We start from the raw sequence: 25155 nt of genomic DNA on the forward strand, positions 1-25155 counted from the left end.
ATGCCACGAAATGAACAGATGCGCGCATGCACAACACAAAGCGCACGGTCAATTTAGGGGAGGCTTTTGCTGAGAAAGCGCAGCGTTCCAAAAAGCTGAAGCAGTGCTCATTGTGCAAACAGCACATTATTATCGTAACTGCTGCAAAGATATATATAAGATATGTCCTGTCTGCAAAATCTAACCATCTTATGGTTCATGCTATGTATGATAATGTAAATTACATCTTTGTTTAGTTTGTTGTTGAGTTTGTTCAGGTCAGTTCAGTTTGTTTTTTTGCAATAAAGTGTTATTGTTCCAAAAATAATAATGCATTCAAATCAATGTTGTTATGAATTATTTACCTATTCAAGGCTGTAATAACCTCATGCCAAATACTTCCATTTGCAAGTCATTTTTTGAAAATATTGCATATTATGGGTTTCCCCCCCAAAAAACAGGGTTTTTTTTATGACAATAAAGCCATAAAAACCTAAAAAATATTTAAAAAATAATGAAAAACTTTATATCTGTGGTTAGGTCTGAAGTTGTTTAAAAGATCTGATGTGAAAAAAATCAGAAAAAAAATTCATATATGATATTGCTATATCACCTTTTGTCAGGGGACCCGTGTGGGTACGAAGGGGAACTAATGGGTGTAAATTTTAAAAACTCTTATTACTCCAAAAATAATAATGCATTCAAATCAATGTTGTTATGAATTATTTACCTATTCAAGGCTGTAATAACTTCATGCCAAATGCTTCCATTTGCAAGTCATTTTTTGAAAATATTGCATATTATGGGTTTTTCCCCCCAAAAAAACAGGGTTTTTTATGACAATAAAGCCATAAAAACCTAAAAAATATTTAAAAAATAATGAAAAACTTTATATCTGTGGTTAGGTCTGAAGTTGTTTAAAAGATCTGATGTGAAAAAAATCAGAAAAAAAATTCATATATGATATTGCTATATCACCTTTTGTCAGGGGACCCGTGTGGGTACGAAGGGGCACAGATGGGTGTAAATTTGAAAAACTCTTATTACTCCAAAAATAATAATGCATTCAAATCAATGTTGTTATGAATTATTTACCTATTCAAGGCTGTAATAACTTCATGCCAAATACTTCCATTTGCAAGTCATTTTTTGAAAATATTGCATATTATGGGTTTTTCCCCCCAAAAAAACAGGGTTTTTTATGACAATAAAGCCATAAAAACCTAAAAAATATTTAAAAAATAATGAAAAACTTTATATCTGTGGTTAGGTCTGAAGTTGTTTAAAAGATCTGATGTGAAAAAAATCAGAAAAAAAATTCATATATGATATTGCTATATCACCTTTTGTCAGGGGACCCGTGTGGGTACGAAGGGGCACAGATGGGTGTAAATTTGAAAAACTCTTATTACTCCAAAAATAATAATGCATTCAAATCAATGTTGTTATGAATTATTTACCTATTCAAGGCTGTAATAACTTCATGCCAAATACTTCCATTTGCAAGTCATTTTTTGAAAATATTGCATATTATGGGTTTTCCCCCCCAAAAAAACAGGGTTTTTTATGACAATAAGGCCATAAAAACCTAAAAAATATTTAAAAAATAATGAAAAACTTTATATCTGTGGTTAGGTCTGAAGTTGTTTAAAAGATCTGATGTGAAAAAAATCAGAAAAAAAATTCATATATGATATTGCTATATCACCTTTTGTCAGGGGACCCGTGTGGGTACGAAGGGGCACAGATGGGTATAAATTTTGAGGGATGCTCAAGGGTTAAACACGCGTCTTCTTTTCCTCCTTTTGTTATTTTCCCTCTATTTTCCCTTCCTTTTCTGCTTCCCCGAGCACAAAAACGACACAGCACAGCATTGTGTTTGTTTACTGATGGCTTCATCCCCTCTTTGGCCTTCGCCACCACAAGACAGCAACTGTCTTGTGACAGCAACAAACGCATATTGTGAGCAAAAACATTGCATTTTAATATTAAACGTTCTGTTTTTGTTTTGTTTTTTCATTATAATTACCACTTAAAGCTGAATTTTCTTTCAGACAGATATGAAAAAAATACGTTACTTATTCTGATAGCAATAAAATCATAACAAGAGTAAGTAGTCTCAATATAAAATAATTGTGCTGCCTTTGGACCCTTATCAAAACATATAAATCATTTTAAATTCGCCCGCAGACTAATGTTTGCATTTGGAAGCACGACTTCACACAGCATTCTGTGATATTAGATCCATCCATTTTCTTCTGCTTATACAACTGGGGACCTATCTCAGTTGTGAGACTGGAGGTACATCCTGGACAGGTCACCAGTCTGTCACAGGACTAAAATAGAAAGTCAGACACATTCACACCTATGGCTAATTTAGAATCACTAATTAACTGCATGTCTTTAATGGAGGAGGCCGAGCACCCAGAGTCACCCACGGATACAGGGAGAACACGAAAAGACCACAAACAAGGTGACAAATATGCATATAAATGTTCCCATTATGAGATGAATAAAGTCTTATCTTATCAGCTATAGTATCATAAATCAATGTTGTGATTCAACAACTCTTCTTGAGTTTAAGGGGTTTTATGCGTGTGCATAAGGATATGCACCTGGATAAAATAATTGTATTTTGCAATTTACGCTGTGTAACTTCCACGCAGAGCAAAGCACAGTGATTGCTCTTCGTGGTTCAGGATGTCACCGTCAACTTCAAAGCGGTTTGGCAAATGAGAATGTGACCCAGATGTAGGAAAAACTGATTACAACAAAATTGCGATTTAGAAACTCCTGCCCATTCATACATTTTCTACCTTAGAAAATGACGCACGCAGAGTGTAAAAGCTCTGTCCGTTTCCATCTTTTTCAATCTGTATGGCCGTTCATGGACACCCGCTTATACTTACTTACTTACAACACTCTAACACTGGCTGTGCAGAAAAGTAAAACACAGACAGCGCACATACGAGGGCAGCCTTCATGCATCATATGTCTGCAGTTAGAATCACCCCGCTGAGCACAAAGCAGCATGGCCGCTGTTCAGGGAACCAAAGAAAAAATAGAGAGAGTGTGCTGATGATGTAGCCACGGGGCCTTCTCCTGCGTGTACGCGTGTGTGTCCGTGTGTGTGCGTAGTCCTGGGTTATGCTGTCTGAATTATGTAAGCTCTTTGGGAAAAGGGATCAACTCTGGACGCAGTAAAAGGGAGTGGGGGTGGGGGTGTCATCAAAAATACAATTTATAGAGACTGAAAATGACACATATTGCAAATACTCTTGGACATGTATCAGTTGCTTTCGTGCAATTCTCTGCCATCGACAACATTATCATTCGCTTATGTCATGTCAGTCAAAATGAACTACACTTTTGGATGCTAAATAGTCGTTCCCAATAAAGCATATAAACAAATAAGTCTTTATTTCATTGCTTGACTCATTACAAAATTGGTGATTTAGTTTTCAAATGCTGTCAAGCAAATGTTATACCTTTTTTTCATTATTTTTTCCTGTCCTCGAAATTGGACAATTTCTCTCATGCCATAGTCCCTGAGAATGAGAGGGGTGGAGGTCAACTCAACAAGTATGTTGTTGTGTGGGATAATGTCCCTTTTCACTACTCACATCTGGTCAGACAGTGGTTTGCAGCACATGACAGAATACCTGTTGAATATCTCCCTCCCTACTCCCCATTCCTTAATCCGATACAGGAGTTTTTGCCTGCCTGGAGGTGGAAGGTTTATGACCGGCATTCACATGCACAAATGGCCCTGCTAGCAGCCATGGATGCAGCATGTGACGACATCACAGCAGAGCCATGCAGAGGGTGGATTCGCCACTCCAGGAGATACTTTCCTCGCTGCATTGCAAGGGATGATATCCGTTGTGATGTAGATGAGAATATGTGGCCAGACAGACAGGAACGTCTGAATATGCCAGAATGATTTACATTAGTTCAGTTACATTGTTACATTGTACTGTTACATTGTTCACATTTGTGCACAGCTCTACCAAAAGGGTGTTTCTCATGTTTATTCTAAATACGTGACTGTACAGTATTTTCCTTTTGCACAATGTTGTAGAATTACAAACATCCTACACAGTAAAAATGTGAAACACGTATTCAGTGTCTTGTACTCACTTACTTCCACAACTACAGGAATGTCTAACTTTACTGTAGATTTTACTGTACATGGCTGTGCAAAAAGTGGATAGTGTTGTCTTGAGCATTTTCAGGTAGTGTCACCGAGTTCTGACCTTTTTTTGCATTGAAGACACTGAGAGAATAGTGTACACTGTCAGAATGAAAACGTGACAAAGCCATTTGATTATCTTGTTCATCAAGATGGTGTCAAGACTTTTCATTTTGATGACACTGACAGTTTCATTGACATCAATACTTCCTTTTGAGGAATGTATTATCGATTTTGAGCAAGTGACCTGCTTTTGCAGGTTATCCACTAGGTTTTGCCGTTCGCACCAAATGTTTTGAGAAATACGCTAACTGCTGTGCTAATGTTAATAGTGATGTGAGAAAAGCACCAAAGCCACTAAGAAAAACTGTAATATGCACCGCTCCTTAGGGAGGTTTCCCATGTGAGATCATTCAGTCACTGACACATCCGGTTGTTAAGTGATGGCGTATGAACCCTGCTTCCGGGTCCAAACTATTCTGCATTTATTATTGTGTTTTTAACACATTTTAATGCTTTGTATATTGTTCTATTTAATCTGAACAAGCCTGTAAAAAAATGTTCACTTTTACTTCCGCTATTCTTCGGCAGCACGTTTTAAAGCTCCGTTCTTAAAACCCCGCGATGTAACGACAGCCCAGCCCATGCAGCAGCATATTAATGACTAACCTCTTATTGTGGCTGGATTATCTCAGTTGTTCTCCTGATTGAAGCTTGGTCTGCATCTTTTTCCTGCCACACGATTGCATCTGTCTCTAACCATCGACAACCCTCATCTTAACTTTTAGCAAGTGGAAAAACGTTAGCATTTATCCTTCAGCTTCACTGTGCTAATGTGTTTATATTATGCTAACCATAGCTGTGTAGCTAGCCACCACGTAGCACAATATTATATAACAGCTAGCCCAGTTTTCTGTCTTCATTTATGTCAGAAGTGATAGCAGAGCTGTACGTTTTAATTTCTCAGAAATCCCTCAGTCAGAACCTGGTATATCATCTTTAGATGGAAACTACTAAAAAAAAATCTTTAGACGGAAACTTGCGAGCTAACTCCCTGCTAACTTCGAACTTGTTAAACTTTATAAAGTCTGTTTTTGTGGATGCCTGGATGTTAAACTTAATTGTTACACCTGGTAGAGCAGCCAAACTGATCATTTTATTAAAGATAAAAGACTTTAAACAGTTTGTAACTCTCATGATGCTGCAGTGTTTGTTTGACTTTGGCATCTGAAGCAGAGTTTGGACCCAGAAATGGCTAATGACGTCAGACTTAAAGACTGGATAGTACAATCTCTGGTTGCCAGGGAAAAATATGCATTTCCCAATTGGTTGGTGAGTGCTTCCTGGCTGTTGCTAGGTGAAATAGGTTGCAGAGGGCACCATAAACCTCTATGTGATTACTTTGTTTGCTAGCACATTACGTTTAGTCTGTATGGATAATAATGACTTTTCTGCAAACACTTGGAGAAGAGTCATTATTTTCTCAGCACTTAGTTGAGCTCTAGCAAGTTAAAGTAAAAGTTGTGCCAAGCTAACAAGGTCCAAAGAGTGCAGCTTTTATACTTTTAACAGTTTGTGTCACAGTTTCACTACAGTTCGGAGAGCAGCTGGCGAGTGTTTGCAGACAAATCAACCTCCAGCACGTGCTTGCCCATCGATTTGGGAATACTTCTTTTTCCTCACAACCAGTGTACGTCAGATAGTCGTGAATTGCTCTCTAGGCCTGTGTGACTGGGGCCTTATTCATGTTCTCAACTGTCACACGTACATAATGTGAAAAACCGATCATTTGTGCAAGTTTTAGTAAATATTGGGAATGATTTTTGAAAAACTATGGTTAGATCAGATATGTAGACATGAAGTGTGGGCTTTGGGACCTCCAACCATACTACCTGACATTTCTTTTAATTTGCACTTAACACATCAACAATTAAATGTCATAAAATGTTACAGAGTTAATAGAATATGACCTCACTTCCTGTTTGGAAGCTCTGCAGTTGCTTTTAATTGGCAAATAATTTTAACTATCAAAGTTTAAAAAATCCATATCATAACTTTTATGAAGCTTGGTCTCAAAATTAACACAGTCCATGATCTAATATGGTGCGAGATGATGTCCAGTTTGCAATGAAGTCATGTTTGAAAACTGGACATATAGTTTGAAAGTTACCCGCACCAATACAACTCCACTTTTGACCCACTGGTGGTAGCACAGTGGAGGGATAAAGCTCAGTGAAACTTACTGAAACTGACTGTTTACGTTCTACTCTAAAGGAAGAGGAAAGAAGAAGAAAATGGTGATTAAGAGCAGTCGGGAGCTCTGAGCCTTTTCCTGGTGGCCAGAGGGTTGTTTTGACCTGCACTGAGCAGCAACTTGTCCAGCGATAATATATCGAGCAAGATGAGTTCAGAATCCACACATCTACTGCAACTCTCCCCAGGGCGAGGGTGCACTCGCTTACTGTAAATGCATCTTTTGGCAAGGCATGCAAGTCTGTGAACCACTCCACCTTTAACCACATTTACAGAGCTAACAATATTTCCTGCTAGCTTATTTTGTTAGGTGGATATTTCCTACCTGTCTTTGAAACCATATTTATCAGTTGACATCGACTTAGCAGAGAAGAAAGGACAAGCTTGAAAAGCTCACAAACCCTGCATGAATGCAGTTTAAAGGGATTATGAATGAACTCACCAGTCAAAAATCATTGTACTTATTAGTAAATTGATTTTCTTTATTTCTTTGTTTTCTCTTTCTTTACTTATTAGTTTAATTTTGTTTTTTTTTTATGAAAATCCTGGAAGTCTCAAGTAAAGTCCCCCAATCTCTGGTCTGATAAACATATTATGTTTGTGAATTATTCATAAAGTAACATAATAGGTATATAATATTAACAAATACATTGAAACAAGCAGACAGCGCGATGGTTCTCAAGTTGAAAACTCCTGCTGTTGCTACCGAGATGTTGTCGGGCACTTAGATGCTTAGTTAAGTCTCAGTCCTCAGTAGATGGTAGCAGGTGTTCTGGATAAAGTGCTGATTTAGAAAAGCATTAAATGTGCATGCAAATTGAAGACCATCATGACCGCATGGGGTGAATATAATGTGTACCGTTTCAATGATTTCTAATCAGATTAATTAGGATTCATTATATTTACAGCAGCAATAAACAGAAATGAATAAATTAGCATGAAATTAGCACACATACATCTGGGGGAAACATAAGACATTACCACTGGTTTTCCCTTCCTGCTAAGGGGTGTTACCACTTCTGGCTGCACTGACAAAGTTATTGACAGTGAATCTCATTATGCCAAGGACCAGCCGAGAATCAGCCAAGGATCCACCAAGGTCCTGTCATAGCCCAGCCAGCATTCTTAAGTGGCTATAGCTGTCTCATGCCACTTTTCTGCAGTGATTGTCAGAGCATTTTACAGTTTGGCTCTCTTTTTACATGTTGTTGTGCTCGACTCCTTCAGGACATAAGAAGGAAGGGAGAGCCACACAGCAGCCAGAAGAGAGCCAGTTTATTAATGATAATCTAAAAAAGATGAATTAAAGAAAAGTAGGTGCTAACTTTTAAACTCCATGTGATTTAACCTTGAAATAACTACAACAAAATCATGCCAAAGTAAATGAAAATCAAGTTGGGTGCCATGAATGCGTCCGCCTTCTGGGAGGGTAGAGATCCACCCTGGAAGAAAAACAGTTTGCAGTAAATAAGCTCCCAACAAGTGAAGTAATTTCCTTTACAGTGGTTGAAATGAACTTTCTCCAATTCTTATGATAGCTTAATTGTAATAACGAGAGACAGAATATCAAGAAAAAATCCAGGAAAAAAAACACATTACATAAAGGTTATAAATGTATTTACATGTCAGTGAGTGAAATAAGTATTTAAACTCCAAGCAAAACATGACTTAGTGCTTGGTGGAGAAACCTGCGTTGGCAAGCACAAAAGTAAGATGTTTCCTGTAGCATGTCACTAGTTTTGCACACTCAGGCGGGATTTTTTCTCACTCCTCTTTACAGAAACTCTCTAAATCCTTTTGTAGGTTTTTTTGCAAGGGATCAAATAAGTATTTCCTCCACTGTATCAGATGTGGGGAGCCGTCAATTAGGACCTGAAAATGAGGAAGCAAAAAGCAGAAAACAAGCAATATTGACAAGGCCTGGATCATCACACTGGTCATCACACAGTCATCCACAGTGAGTTTTGCAAAGAGAATGAAATGAAATGTGGAAAAGAAGAGCCAGGAATAAGTGGACAGCGAGCTCTTCTTGCTGCTCCACATCCACTCCTGGTTTTAGAGAACTATTATTCTCATCCATTATCCATTAAGGACCCCAAAAGCTCTGAAAGCGCTGATGTAAATGCAACATGTGTTTTATGTGTGCAGATGTGCATGCGTGCAAATGGAAAGGGGAATTATTCGTATCAGGCACTCTCCGTTAGTGCCTGATAATCAGTGACGTATATTAATGGAAAGATAAGCACAACTGTCGTATATGATTTCCTTTCATTCTTGCTGCTAAGTCAGCCGGCAGCCATCTGGCTCCCTCTAAAACGCACACACATGCAGATACACAAAGTCTCCATCGCTCTCACAGATAGGAACACACATACTCTTACACACACAACCCGAGGGCAGGTCATCAGAGAGAGGGTATCATGGAAGGCCAGGATGACCATAACTCCTCGCTAATGGAGTATTCAGACATTCATACACTGTCCTTCTTTTACACACAAGTCTACACCTTTTCTTTTCCTTCCAGGTATTTGTAAAATTGCTTGAAGCTCTTGAAAACACTGAGTAGTTCTGAGTACACCAAACATGGCCAAACCACTCAGGACAATAGAGGCAATCAGCTCCCGGTGTTTGCTAGAGGTAGCCGCTGAGTTTTCGCCCTCCCCCTGCGCGTTTCAATAGATTTTGCTGATATGTTAACGTCCACGCACAGTATGTGGTGCTGTGCCTCTGGCTGGGCCTAAAAAATGATGTTGATGTTATTCATGTGATATGAGCAGAGAGAATAAAAGGATAAGCCCTTGTGCTGTGAGCATTAATATTAACACCCACAAGTCAGCGCGTGACTAACCGTGGTCAGCTGGCTTTGCGCTGACATAAAGCTTAAACACTACTGGTTTTGTTGAATTTTGGATTTTCTCCCGTTGCACAGCCTCAGAAAAGTTTCCATTTCAAACAAAGTACTGCAAGACATTGCAAGGCTTTGCACCGCCTACAGTTTCTGTCTGCAAGCAAAAGCAGTCAGTAAACAGTTTACATTTATTGGACTCTTTAATCCGTGGTGACTGATTGTCTTGACCATGTAGGACTTTCAGTGTCTCACTATTGAAACAAATCTGTTATCTTGCTGTGTCATTTTGAAAATCTCATCCACATATATGACAAGCTTAACTGTTCAGGTAACTAGTAATCTGTATAGTGTAAAACACAAGTTTTATTCTAAATGTGGTAATGAGAGCTGAAAACAGGCCACTCGTCTGTGTTTAAAAAAGGAGCCACTCAGCAGTTAAAGCCCGTGCTCCTATTGGCCTCCTCTGTGCTTTATAAATTAAATTAACACAGTTTGCAAGTTCTCCAGTGAAACAGATTTGCAGTGAAACTTTTCAAGCATCCTGATATTTTATGCATCTAAAGCAGCCTGCCAGGTGAGATCAGTAAAATATGCACACAGAAATCTGTTCACTTAAAGGAGCTGTGTCATTGCAATGAGCATCACTTTTCTCTGTGTACTTTTTCTTCTATGTCTTTCCTCTATATTGCTTGTAATAAAGTAAATGACTCTGTGTTTCCAGCGTATTAAATAAAGATTAATAAGTCATTTTTTCATGTGACATGTTCATTTGACCTAAAATATACATTTAAGTATATAAGCCATTGTTAGTGGGTTAAAATGGGGTCAACACCCCAGCTGGTCTAACCCAAACTTTAGCTGCGTTTGGGCAAGTTCTGAGGATTCACTTGTAAAGAATTTCCAATAAAGGCTTTGAATGAAGACTGAAGTTCTCCCTGTTTGATTTGTGCTGAGCTGATGAGGCTGACATCACGGCTGTCTGTAAACCTCGTGATAAAAATGGGCTCACCTTGACAAGCAAGTTACAGTATTTCACACTGTGGTGTTGGTTCATTTATGAGAACATCTGAATCTTTGTGTAGAAGACAAATGATCTGCAAACGCAGGATGTCGAAGGCAAAGCCGACATAATGGAAGATAAATGGTTTCATTATTCACAGCAGGATGGGTGACTTGGACTCAAACTGTTCCTTAAAAATGCTGCAGAAAAGGTGAAGCTGTCTGTTTGGCTCCAGATGTTCTCAATGCAGAAATGAGAACTTAAATATCTAATCAGCCAATCACATGGCAGCAATTCAGTGTGGTTGCTGTAGGTATGCATGCAGACCGAATGTGGCATGGTTGTTGGGATCGGCGTAACTTTGTGATGAACATTGGAGGGGTCAAGATCTCTGCCTAAATAAATAAATAAATCTGGGTAAATTCCCAGATGATTAAACATGCAACTATTTTGCTGGTAATACCTGAAATGAGTAAAGAAAATCAACAGCCTATTTATGCAAGATAATTCATAATTTGATTGGGGGTTTTTATTGGCTGGGTGTGATTACGCCCCTGGTTGTTGGTGTAACACCAGCTGTTTGAGTATTTCAGAAAGTACTGATCTCCTTGCCCACACAACCATCTCTAGAATTTACAGTGAACGGTCAGCAAAAGAGAAAATGTCCAGTGAGGGCCAGTTCTCTGGGTCAAAATATGTCGTGGGGCAAGATAACCACTCGTTACAACTAAGGTATGCAAACCAGGATTTCTAAACGTACCCTGAAGCAGATGGGTTACAGTACCAAGAGAGAACAATGAGTGCCACTGCTACCAGCTAAGAACGGGAAACCAAAGTTACAATTCACACAGGCTCACCAAAATCGGTCAATAGAAGATTGGAATTTGTAATAAAGACTGCATGTTCTTTAAAAATGTTTTTTTTTATCAACTGTTCAGGCTGCCAGTTTATAATGGTGTGGAAGATATTCTCTTGGCACACTTTCAATTGAATTCAATTCAGTTCAATACTTTAATGTCCCACAAGGGGAGTTTAGCAGCAAGGGCAACAATAAGAATAAACAAAACAAAATTAATAAATTAAAAAAAATGAAAAAAATAAAAATAAAAATAATAAAAAATAAAAAGCCACAAGGACATTAAGGAGATGGGATGAAGTAGGGCTAAAAGAAACCTGAAGTCCTCACAGGTACTCTAAAATGACAGCCAGGGGAAACAAGTCAAACTCACTGTGAAGTGGATGGTTAAAAAAATGAACAATAAAATGAGCCTTCCTCAGCACATGCCTGGCCAAAAGCCCGTCTTGCCATCGCCCTGAGATTTTGCTGGCAGTTTGCTGGCAAGTCCCAACCAATTCTTGTTCTTGAGAGTCATGTTACCAAACCAAGCAGCGAAATAACAGATTCAATAAAACTTCTTTAAAACAAGGACAACATTTCAGATGAGACATTAAAACATCTAATTTTTCTTAAACAGAATAGTCTTTGTTGAACTTTTTTGGTAGTGACATCAGCATGAGGCTCAAAACACAGTTTGTGGTCCAGAACAACCCCTAAAAACTCTCCACAATCTCAATATCAGCAGCTTTAGTGATAGTAGGTGATGAGCTATAAGAAGACTTCCTAAAATCAATAATCATGTCTTTTGTTTTTCACACATTTAATGAAAGGAAGGACTCATCATGCCAAGCCACAAAATCTTCCACAAGCTGCCAATGGCCTGTCTCGTCCCCCACAAGAAGACTAATGATCACTGTGTCATCAGCAAACTGTTTGTCAGTGAAATTACGGCGATACTCATTCGTATACAGAATGAACAGACGGGCGAGAGACAGCAACCCTAGCGAGATCCAATAGATGAGGAGAGCACATCAGAAAGTACACTGTTCACCTTCATGCGTTGTGTCTTATTAGTCAAAAAGTCTAGCCAAACCAGCCAAACCCAACTGATCAGACTAGTGAAGTGATCATAAAGCCAACAGCAAGTAAGAAGAGCTGAACTGTGTTGAATGCAGATGAAAGGTCAACAAATGATAATCTTGCATGAGTGTTGGGGCCTTTAAAATGCTTATACAAGAAATGCAGGAGTGTGACAACAGCATCCTCCACACCTCTTCCTGCCATATGCAAACTGGACGGGGTCAAGGTGATGTTCAAGCTGCATTAAAATTAATTATCTTCTCAAAGGACTTCATCACTAAAGAAGTCAGAGCCACAGGCCTAAAATTATTTAGTACCTTAGTGGAACTGCCCTGCAGCTGGGTTCCTTAGTACCACCTGAGCATCATTCAAACACACAGCCTACCCGAGTATTATTGTTGAGTATGTCCATCCCTTTAAGACCACAGTGTGCCGATCTTCTGATGGCGGACTCCAGCAGGATAATGCTCCATGTCACGAAGCTCAGATTATCATGAAGTTGTTTTTTGAACATGACACTGAGTTCAAAATCACAGCCAGAATCTCAGTCAAACAGAGCACCTTTGGGATCCTGAGATTCACATCATGGATGTGCAGGCAACATGTCTGCAGCGTCTCTGTGATGTTATCATGTCAATGTGGGCCAAAATCTCAGTGGAATGGTCCTAGTACCATGATGAATTAAGGCAGCTCTAAAGACAAAAGTGGGTCCAACTAGATATTAGCAAGATGTAACTAATGAAGTGGTTGACGAATTTCAGTGACAACCTAGAGGTCTGTAAAATTAAGCAAAGGAGTAACTGCTGAAAGGCTTTCAGAGGTTTGCGCCAAAACAGAGTCAATCTCTATAGACTCCCATGGTAAAATATCCAACTTCAAAGCTGAAATTAACAAGTTACCAGCCTGTTATAAAATCTGGCTTTGGTTTATACAGCTAATCTACCTCATCAAGCATTGTTAATGTGATTCTAGTGTTTTATTTGTGCACTTTACTTGTTAGCAGATCTGTGCAGTGCACCCATGAAGTCTATGGATTCTACTTGCTAACCAACCACACTATAGCGTTAGCTGTTAACTTTGCATTTCACCCACGTCACATATGTATAATCACTTTGGGTCCAAAAGAACAATTGTTATTTATGTTGGTCTTTGATTAAAGTCGCACTGTAACTCTGACCCAGGGCAGCTGTATGAACTATTTATAGAGCTACATTCAAGGGCACTAAATGTGCTTTAGCCTTGAGCTAGCTTGCCCTCGATTGGATCAAAATAACACACATATGGAAGGCAAACCCGTTAAGAAAGGGTTTAATTAGTTTTGGGAAAACTCAGCTCTGGGCTGAGGATAACACTGGGTTATAACTTGCTGCAATAAAAATGCAAAAGATCAAGCGAGGATGACAGCACCCACAGGGTTTCTAGTTAGTGTCATATTTGGATAGCAGCGAGGAAAGGTGCTCGTATGGTAGGAATGGAGGACACAGAGGGAGTGAGTTATGGAGCTAGAAGCGGGAAAGAAGAGGGGAATATGCGTTACAGGAACTTAATAGCGCAAGTGCAGCAGGGATGACAGGAGGGAGTATGGAGGGGAAGAGCAAGGGGAGCACAGAGAGAGAAAGGCAGGGATTATGATAAGGAAGGATAGATTGGAGGTGTGAGAAATGTCTGAAAAGCGTGTGAAGTCAACAGGAGCTCATTTTCTTTGCTAGCAGTTGATTTATTTCCTCACATATAAAGGGCATGTCAGGTTTGTCAGAAACATCAAAGGCTACCAGAAGACGTTGTATAAAATGATTTATTTATCTTATCAGTGATACTTGGGACAGAGAAATGGTCTGGATGAACTAAAACTGTTTAGTTAATCATTATCTTTATAATGACTACTTGTAAAAGGTGAAGGTTTGCCTGTATTAAAGTTTGCAGCTCCCTTCAGATCTGCAGCGTGTTTAGCATCACTCTCAAAAAGCCATTATATGCCAAGGATGAAAAGCCAGACAGAGATCTGTAAGATAGTTAAACATTCAGCATCCATCAGGTCAGATTTTTCCTTTAGGAGTCTGCAAGAACAAAAAAAGAAACTGAAAGATAAGAGAGTGAAGCTACTTATAGGTTTGTCTAATATGTTGTGCAAGTTAGAAAGAATGATTGTATGACCTCCTTGGTTAATATTAATTATTAAATAGAGTTGTTTAAATTGGTTGTTTTCCTTACAATTACCCTGCTTTTAAGCATAGTACTCAAATTGTCAATAGGGTTGAGGTTGGAGCTTTGTGAAGACCATTCCAGAAGTTTTATGTTAGTCTTCTTTATCCATGTTAAAACCAGTTTTAATGTGTGTTTGGGATCATTGTCCTTTTGGAACTTGGTGTCCCAAGTCTAGCTGTTGGTTAGAGTTGAAGTTGAAGATTTTGGAGGTAGTCCTCCTCCTTCATTATTACATTCACTGTGTACAGTGTAGCAGTACCACTGGAGGCAAAACAGCCTCAGAACATGATGGTACCACCACCATGCTTGACAGCTGGTACATTTTTCTTAGGTTTGAAAGCCTCACCTTTACTCCTCCAAACATACCCCTTGTCATTGGGGGGCAAATAGCTCAATATCGGTCTCCTATGATCGAAAGATTTTTTTCTCCAGAAGGCACTGATTTTGTCCATGTGGGCAGCTGCAAATGTAATTCGAGCTTGAAGGGGTTGATTCTGGAGAAGAGGCTTTTTTCTTAGTCTACACTTAGTTTACTCGCTTCATTGTTGACAGTGATGCTGGTGTTCTAGCAGTTTCCAGTTCATGGCAGGCTTGAGCCTTGGTGGTTCCTGAACAACCTAACTAATTTGGTCTTATTAGAGGGTCATCCAGACTTTTGCAAAGTGGTGACACATCTGAATAACTTGTACTTATGCACAGTTCATTGAAATGATGATCTATGAATCTTCAGTTGTTTACAAATGGATCACAAAGATCATCCCAACTTGTATTAATTTCCTTTTCAGATCTTCACTGAATTCCTTGGACTTGCATTATTAATAGTACTGACTGATCCCATGAGTGCTGTCAAAAAAAGCCTTGTTATGCTAGCAAAGAGAAACAACCAGTTGTAGTCAGTCATGATGGCTAATGATGGGTTAATAGGCTTTTTCCTTGTCAGTTAAATGATGTTGTAGAACCTTCACCGCTGCTTTAATAAATCCAAACCTGTGCAACCAGCTCTTTTTTTTAAAGTCATTAAAGATGTTTGCTGTACAATCATTCCATCCTAGAAACAGAACAGTTCAAAGAAATCATTAATAGCCCAAATGATATCCATGCCCTTGATGAGCGTTTGTAAACTTCTGACCACAACTGTACATGAGGCAGGATACAAACTCGAGTTTCAACCAGCCATCTTCAAACATACGCCACATCCTGTCAGGTGTCTACTTCTGATTTTACTGCTGAGACAGGACGGCCATTAATTGCATGACTTCAAGTTGTTGTTTGGTGGTAATAGTATATTCAGTGACTTTACCTCCCTACTCCACATGTCCTTACACTGCATCTCCTCAATGCTGAACTCACATTGTGTTGCTGCTTCTTGTTATTTGTTGCTTGTTAGTCTGGCATCATGTGAGCAGAACAAATGAGTGAAGATGTGAAAAAACAGGGAAAAAACCTGGGACAAGGTGCTGCAGCCTGTCAGGTAAGATGCCAAAATCAAATACTCACACTGTCAGTGAGATGGGGAGGGAGATGTTGGCAGATTCATCAAATATTTGTAAAGAAAGGGAAGCAAAGTCAAGCAAAAAAACCACATCCACTGCTTTGCAGCAGTCTGGCCCAGGTTTGTGTTCTGGAGCAGCTTCAGCTGAGAGAGAGTAGATAAATCTCTCAGTGTACAGGACAGTTAATAACAGGAGATATACAGGCTTCATTTTGCCAACAGCTTTCTAAACTACATCTTTTTGCCCCGTTATCTTATTTCCAACCATATTGTCACTCCATATGTGTGCTGCAGGCTCTATAGCTCAGCAGCCATGTCTGAACACACTCTATTACAGCCCCTCGGTGTACCATATCATCACAGATATCATGGCTCAACAGAGAACTGTTTACCAGTCAGACCACGGGCACAGAAAGGATCATAAATAATTAAGTGTTCAGTCGGCACTTTCAAATTCCAGGAAGCATTAATGACTGCTAGATCAGACTGCCTATAAATGTCAGTAAACACTCCAAGTTGAGGACAGTGGGTCTATTCACGTTCTGATGTAATCAACTCAAGGAGCTGATATGGGAGCAACACTCTGGGGAACCAATCAACTGAAGCGTGACATGCTTTCTTCTCGCTGCACAGCTTTGTTGAATCACAACAAGAGGATTTTAGTTTCATGGTCACTAAACTTTTAAATTGATGGCAGGGGAATTTTCTTGTCTCGCTGTTTTCTTGACCTTATCCGATTCACGGGGTTTGATTAGACCTCGCTACAGGATGCTCAAAACAGCCATCGACTGTGGTAGTGATATTGATCCCACTGAGCCATAAAGTAAAGCACATCTGACATGCTGTGTGGCCTTTTATTGCTAGATTAAAACATAATTTATTTCACTGCTTTGCACTTTCAACACATCGGACTTGGACACATGGGATGAAATGTCTCTAATTCTCATCTTATGTAACAATCAAATGAGTTTTTAATGAGGGAAAGCGTGTTTGGGGTCACATTAATGGGTTGCTTCAATCACATATTAAAGGAGTTTTAAAATGAACAGAGCCATGCTTAGCTGCTCTGCTCATCAGTCTCGCCTTATTTACAGCAGCAGCTCCACTTTGTGTGTTTGAGTGCAAACGGGAACAAACAGGAATTTCCCCCCCATAAAAACGAGCTTCAGTGCACTTTATTGCAGAGCACCAGTTAGAGCTTCGCACCGGACACTGCTGTCACACTACAGCTGCACTATTTTTATTGTTCCTCTTTGGTGGAAACCTTTGAATTTTTCTGAGTATAAGGTCCCTTTACTATGGGATGTTGAAAGAGATTTTAGGAACTCAGAATGCATTTCACTGAAATCGAGAGTCTTCTTTGTACGGTGGCTCTGAGAGGTCAAATACACTGAGAAAACACCAGGAAATGGAAAAGAAGCATTTTAGGGGAGATAATAACATGACAGACCAGGTGTGGAAGTGACAAGTGAAAAGTAAAACGCTAATACCAAACCTATATCTACAGTGTTATACTGATTTATGCAAATAAAACACACATTACCTGCATCTGAATCCACTGCTTCTTGTCTTCTCTGTCACTACTTCTTCTGTCACATTATTGTCTCCAAGAAAAACACTCCTGTTGTACTTTTGAGATTTAATTTTTTCAATTTTTATTATTGTATTTTATTAAACGTCTGTTGTGTTTTGTGTGTTTTCGCAGCGTGTTTGTTATTTGGGGCCAGTTTAGCTTTATCTTGAATTGGATGCTTACTTCAAAGATTACCACATCTGCCTCCATCTCATCCTGTCACTAGCATCCTCCTCTGTCACACCAAACTCTGCATATCCTCCTTCATTGAATCCACAAATGATTTTTGTTGTCTTCCTCTTTTCCTCCTCTCTGACAGTTCCATACTTAAGACCCTTTCCAGATATATCCACTATTGCTCTGCACATGTCCAAACTATCTCAGCCTTGCCTTTCTAACTTTGTCTCCAAACTGCTCCACCTGAGCTGGACATCTGATGTGTTCATCTCTAATCCTGTCAATTTTGGCCACATCACCTCTAGTTGCTATCCTTTTGTTACAAATCATCCCTGACACTTGTCTCCACCCTCTCCACCCCAACTGCACTTTTCTCTTTACCTCTTCTGCAACGTCGCTTTGGATGGTTGAACCCAGGTATTTAAACTACTTGCGTTTATCTTCACTTCCCCAATTCCTTGCAGCTTCACCTCTCCAAGTGTTTTCTGCCCATTCACACATGTATTCCGTCTTGCTTCTTGATGGCTTTCATTTCTCTTCTCTCCAGTGCATACCTCCACCTCTCAGACCAATCACTGATGTAATCCCATCACCACCTTGAATGCTTACTACCCCTACTGACTCATACTGCACACCTCACCCACTGTTTTGATTCTGAGCATCTCTATACTTCTCCTCCATCAACACTCTCAAAGCAGCGTCTGTAGCAATCTTTCTCAGCATGAAGCTGATTACTGACCTTTTTTAGTTTTTCCGATAATCTGGAGTAGCTGCAAAACAAGATGTGTTTATTAAGGATCTATTAACTCCTTTAACTTACTTGTTCTCTAATTTAATAGTAGTATATAGTAAAAAAAAAACAAAAAACCCTCTGTTTTGAAAAAACTACTGCGACAGCTCCCCGTCTCATGGCTTCAGCTGGACCGCAGAATTCAGCAACCTTCTGTCCGAGTGCGTCATTTCTTGGGAGGAGTCAACCAAAGCAAGCATGGTGCCAAAAAGCAAGGAAAGAGGAATTTGGAAAGGAAAAATCCCTTTAGAGAAACTTTGCCTACTAGCTCTGGATCTGAACCAGAGGCAGCAAGAGCTCGGTTGGATTGTGTGATGAGTGTCTGATGAGGACTGGAGGCAATCTGATAAAACAATCAAAAGAAGAACTGACGATATTCCAGATGACATGAAGGCTGCTGTCTGCAGATATGAATACCTCCAAACTTTGGCTTTTCTTGGACATGAAAAGTTTGAAAAACCACTGCTTGATATCACAAACAAGGCTTTGGACATCGGAAAGATTTCTATGTGGATTTAAATGTACTCTAGGACTTTTGCTGCCATGTTTGGTTTGTTACTTAAGTTTGAAACATAACAGGAGTTTGTTTTGAGCTCTTGGTAAGATTTCACATCTTCCTAAAGTAAGTAAAGTAAGCTTTTATCTTCCAAAACTTCATCTTCACATTTCTACACCTGTGTTTAAATGTTAAAGACAACAACTAATAAATTACTACATGCACTGAGAGGTAAAAAAAAAACAACAACAAAAAAACAGGCCTTTGTTTGTTTGAACATTCATTGCGTCTCATTTCTTTCTCATCAGTCATTAAAAAAGCTGCAGCCTTTTGTTGAGGCTCGATGAGTAAACAATTTAAACAAAAATGACTAGCATAAATGCTTTCTCCAGCTGGTCATGAGTATCTTTTGCAGACATTTCTTTGACACTAGCCCCAGGAGGTGATGTTTTAGTGCCCGAAATGACTGATGTGGAAGCCTCAGGCACAGAAGACCTTCTGGACAAACGCACACAAATACATGTTGAGACACAGCTGAGCACCGTAAGTCTCTATGCCAAAACACCAGATGTGACATGTACACACACACACACACACACACACACACACACACACACACACACACACAAATCCAGTGGTGGTGATAACATCAACAGTCTCCCTCATTCTGCTGCACCTCTTTTCCTTCACCCTCACCTCTGCATTATTATTTCTATCCCACCTCTCACATCTACTGTCACGATCTCTTGTTTGCTGTCTTCCTCCCCCTACACGTTCCTGTCTCACTCACTATGTCTCATGATTGACAGGTCCTGCTAGGTCTCCAGAGATGCCTCTCTTGAAATTGCAGGGCTTATCAGACACATTGCATTTTCTAAATTACACTTTCATGAAATTGCCATCCATATGGTTACAGCTATATATAAAACACCCAGCACGCCCCTGCGGGCGGTTTATCCTTCCAGCTCGGGTCCTCTACCAGAGGCCTGGGAGCTTGAGGGTCCTGCGCAGTATCTTAGCTGTTCCCAGGACTGCGCTCTTCTGGACAGAGATCTCCGATGTTATTCCCGGGATCTGCTGGAGCCACTCGCCTAGTTTGGGAGTCACCGCACCTAGTGCTCCGATTACCACGGGGACCACCGTTACCTTCACCCTCCACATCCTCTCGAGCTCTTCTCTGAGCCCTTGGTATTTCTCCAGCTTCTCGTGTTCCTTCTTCCTGATATTGCTGTCATTTGGAACCGCTACATCGATCACTACGGCCGTCTTCTTCTGTTTGTCTACCACCACTATGTCCGGTTTGTTAGCCACCACCATTTTGTCCGTCTGTATCTGGAAGTCCCACAGGATCTTAGCTCGGTCATTCTCCATATATATATATATATATATATATATATATATATATATATATATATATATATATATATATATATATATACACACATATGTATACATATATATACATATATATATATAGTGGATAGTTTAAAAAAGGACTGTTAGATGGACAGGGATACTAGGATAAATTTGCACAGGCACAACAGATCTGATTTTTGGATCCCTTCTGGTTTTCCTCTAATACAGTGAGACAGTCTGGCTTGAATCAGATTGTATCTGTTTAGACAGTGATATGGAGATGATCCACATGTCATAAATTATAAATAAACACACTTTCTGTTGGGGTCTAAATAAAGCCAAAGCAGGTCTGTAACTACCATAGATGACAGTGAGGTCATGTCCTCATACTCTGGCTTTTGTGTTTCACATGTAAAAGATCCAATTCATCAAATGAAGAAGGATGGATATAATCAAATAAGATAATATAAACTCAAAGCGTACCACATGCATAGTCCAGAATATAGCCATAACTTAACAGCCAAATTATAAGAAATAAAACATATCCCAGTGACAGTTGTGCATGTGTCAGCATCATCAGGACCCCACTCTTCATCACAAGATGTATTATGGGATGGGGAAAAAAAGATAAATATATATATTTTTCACTTATACACAATATTTTTCTTATTCAATCTGCACTTTAATCGTTGATTTTTGTGAAGTATAGCAGATCTTAAAAAACTGAGTCACTGACATTCTCTCATTACCATTAAACTTTCCTTTCATCTCAGCATGCTTGAATCTTAGAGGTCTTGAATCTTAAGATAAACAGTGCATTAAGAAGGCTTTAAGAGCCTTTAAAATGTCCAATTTCTTTAATTTTTCAGTCTCACAGATCTCATCTTTTCCTCGTGAATCAAGATTAATTACTTACTTTTAGTTGTTTTTAAAAAAAAAAATGTATTAAAAATAAATGACTGGCTGAAATATTTCATGTATGTATTCAGACCCTTCACTTACTACTTTGTTAAATTACCTTTGGCAGCAATGATAGCCTCAAGCCGTAACCCTTGTGGTGTCCTCGAAACACAAATGGTCCCTAGGTGAATGACAAACAAGCATATGGGAATCCCGAGGACACCACAAAGGTAGGACTAAATCTAGGAACTTTTAGAAGATTGGGTTGGATGGGACACACTGATGCAGGGCCATGCTACTCATTAGGTACAGTAGGTGCACATCTGTTGGGTTCAGGTTCAGACTCCAGTTGGTCCGCTTCAGCACCTTCGCAGAGTTTAACTGAAGATCATTATCTGTTGAAATTAAACTTTTGCCCAGCTTTAGATGCTGAGCACTTTGGAAAAACAACTCTTTTATATCTTACTGCCTCTACACTTCCTCCTGTCCTGACTACACTGCCTGTTACAGAAACAAACATCCGCACAGCATGGTGCTGTTACTGCCCTATTTTACTGTACTGATGGAATTAATGAAAGATGCACAATAGCTCTTTAGGTCCTTGCACAGTGTTGGGAATTGTGATACAATACTTTAAACTTCATTTATCAGACCGAATAAAGTTGACAGTGACTCTCATAGTCATGTGCTATCTGGCAAAATCCCAGTGCAGCTGTCATGTGTCTTGAGGCTTTGCAGATGTGTGACTGCTTTTTGGGCATACGACAATCATGGTGATACACAGGCTTCAAAATAAAGGTTGCACTTTTTGAACACACTGGCTGTAGCAGTGAGGCACAACTTTTACTTTGAAGGTAAACAATCTCCAATTTCTTAGTTTTTACTAAATCTTGGCTTTTTGCAGACAGACATGAAAAACTACAGGCAACTGTGGCAGTCTGCTAGCAACTAAAGCAATCACTCTCACGTTTTTGGTGCAGCAGCTTCTTTGCATTTGCACCTGGCCGTTATTTACCCTCTTAATTCCTATGGAAGCAGTAAGGGTGTAACTAGTTCTTCACAAACTGCTTCTGCTTAGTTTCTTGTAAAATATATGAACTGTATATATGTCATGTGCCGTAGTTCATCTGAGGCTGTATTTACCTGTTTTTGTTATATCCTGTTATGTAAAACCTTAGAACTGACAGAAGGTGTCCTTATATTTTTACCATAACTGTATCATTAATGGTGACCGTACTGTATTCAAGCTCAGAGGTCCTCACATTGTGCATATTTGCATACCAGTGTAGTATAACTGACAAATTATTAATATCAATAGTTACAGATTTCATTTTTTCACTGTTTTATTGTAGTAACAATGTTTGATCTAATATATGACTATATGACTATCTTTACTTATACAAACAGACTGCAGTTTTGCCAATTATATATTGAGTTCTCGTGACCAGAGCAAAAATAATAAAACAGGAGCAAACACAATCCAGATGTAAACACAGAAATAGCGCCACGCACCAAAACTCAAAGAAAGCCCTACTACTATGTAGATCGATGCTAGGCCCTGTAGCTGATATGATATGAAATCCTGGTCATTCACACAGATGTTTAATTGGTCGTTCTGATCATGACGATGATGAAGATGCACATATGCAACTGAGCAAACACAGACCACAAATGTGTCAATCAGTCACGGTGTCTTCATGCTCACACAGCCTCCGGTAGAAGACCAATCAGACAAAATGATTGCAAACACATGCGGACATGTGGTTTTAGGCGAAGGGGGCTGTATTATTATACAAACTACTTACTTCCTTTAACATATGAGGCAACAATAACTGAGCACTGAGATGTTAAACTGCTGACACCTGACACCACATTTACAGGCTTTGGACGTAAACAAACAATCCCGGTGCTCCCGTCAAGCTCCGCATCGCTCCTTCCGTGAGTGTACTGGAAGGGCCATATATGGCAGAAAAAGATCTGGACCTTGAGACCTGTCCCCTGTCACACACAGACACACGAGTGTTTTCCAATAAAACCGTGAGGTCTTCTGTTTGAGAAGTGCAGAGAAAACATTTCCAAGTGTGTCCGGAGGAGCCCGTACTCTACGAAGGACGATTTGGAGGATGAGCGCGCGCAGTGGGGACACGCCGTGAAAAGTTAAATATTCACAACAATGCAACTTTCATTTTCACGGATAAATCGCCCGGCGCTCGCGGAGGGAGCGGGCATTGCCTAAAAGGAAGGACTGTTTTTCAGCGCACGCGGACGAGTGACGTGCCTCAGCCACACGCGTCTTTCTCGTGGACGCTTCCATGTGTTAGCTCTCTCTCTCTCTCTCTCTCTCCTCTCTCTCTCTGCTCAGCTGTTATATCCCAGCTCGCCACAGCTCAAATATCAGTTACCGGGTCCCGACCAATCCCCGCGCGCTGTCAGAGCTCGAAAGAGGAGGCAGCAGCGGACAGCGGAATCGCAGAGAGGCGTACCGCACTGGGGGGTGAGGAGAGAGAAGCACACACCCAGCCGTCCACCCATCCGTCGGTCCGTCCTCCTTTACCCCTCCCGGCCTAAGAGACTCGCGCACGGGCTGATCCCTGCTTCCAGCTGCAGCTGTTCGGGCAAACCGGAGAGGCGCGAGGCAGGATGCGCGATGGGACAAGCGTGCGGACACGCGCTCCTCTGCCGTAGCCAGCCGCCGTCCTCTGAGATGTAAGTGCGAGTGTTTCTGATAAGTGTTTGCATCTCGAAGCTGCCTGCCACTCTTCCGCTGTGGAAACACATGGCGTCTAGCAGCGAGCCAAATACTGAGTGGTGTGTGTGTAGTAGTAGCAGCAGTGTGAGTGCGACCTGCAGGGTGTCAATCTCCGCACTGACAGCGGCGGTAATAGACCCCACGTGAACCATGCATGCAGCTGTCAGTGCAAACCCGCACACAAAATCACCGTCACGTCACCAAAATGTTCTCTGACTGCTCCCGCAGGGAATTTGGTGACCTTATCGCCCCTTTGTATCTTCCAGGAAATCATGACATTACACTGATGGGCTACTCTTCCTCTAATATTCCTACAGGGAGAAATACACCGCCAGCCGTGATATGCCTCCTAACTGGATTCTCTCCATGAAAACTATGATATTAAAAACATATTTTAAGGGCAGACTAGATCTAGAATTAATGATAGTCTTGCCCTGTCTTTCTAATAAGGTACCCTTCGTAAATGGTTTATAAGCTGTTGCTAACAGCTTTATTAATGTTTTAGAAGTAATTTAGCCAGGTTTTAAGATGAACTAAAATAAGTGCAACTGTGGGTCGACAAGTTGGGGAAAAACTGAGTGACTGGAGCCAACCTTTGACCTGGAAAAAGGCTCTCTGGCAACTGCATAGATATCTGTTTCTGACTTTTTCTGCATGCCTTTATGTCTTGCTGACATGTTAAGCCTACTCAAAAGAAAGAATGAACACGCACACACACACACACATCTGATGCGGTTTATAACTCATCTATAAAGCTATTATCTGCCACTTTGAAATCCATTATAGAGAATGCCTTATAAGGGAAATTATGTTTGAAATCCCCCGACCTTTTTGAGATAAATTCTTCTATTGTACAGATTTTTGTCTGCTGAAACCCTGAAATACATCATCACAGAGCTTAAACCGGGGCTCTTTTTCAGAGTTAATGTTCATTCCCGTTCCCGAGGCTGTTTTTTTTACTTTCTAAAAAAGATAGATGTTTTTTTTTTCTTTCACAGGAAGGCAACGATGAGCCCTGGATCAAAGGAGGCTGACATGATCATTATAATAATTGGCTGCTCTATTTGATCCAATGTAGCAGCCCAGTATCGCATCCTAGTTTTGTCTGGCATACAGTGTTTGTCGTGTCAGAGGGCTGTTTATAAAACGCTGTATTAATCATTGCTTCAGCTGGATGTGTTGCTGTGCTGGAGTTCATTGTGTTGTGTGCTGTAGCTGTTTGCCCTC

The 25155-nt window shown here is 40.1% G+C and overlaps 1 protein-coding gene across 2 annotated transcripts in view; it reads left to right on the forward strand.

Annotated features, from left to right (window-relative positions):
* The first annotated feature begins 23277 nt into the window (after nucleotides 1-23277).
* The window catches only part of pde2a (phosphodiesterase 2A), a 181919-nt gene continuing 180041 nt past the window's right edge, over nucleotides 23278-25155 (forward strand). For both annotated transcript variants that reach the window (XM_085370371.1, XM_085370373.1), the window contains exon 1: nucleotides 23278-23885. In XM_085370371.1, the coding sequence (XP_085226497.1) occupies nucleotides 23827-23885 (59 nt within the window). In that variant the 5' untranslated portion in view covers nucleotides 23278-23826. The remainder of the gene's footprint in view (nucleotides 23886-25155) is intronic.

The sequence above is a fragment of the Diplotaxodon limnothrissa genome, linkage group LG14 (assembly GCF_057381915.1).
Source record: "Diplotaxodon limnothrissa isolate DT_005_m linkage group LG14, D_limnothrissa_male_GT1.1, whole genome shotgun sequence".
In the NCBI taxonomy this organism is placed as follows: domain Eukaryota; kingdom Metazoa; phylum Chordata; class Actinopteri; order Cichliformes; family Cichlidae; genus Diplotaxodon; species Diplotaxodon limnothrissa.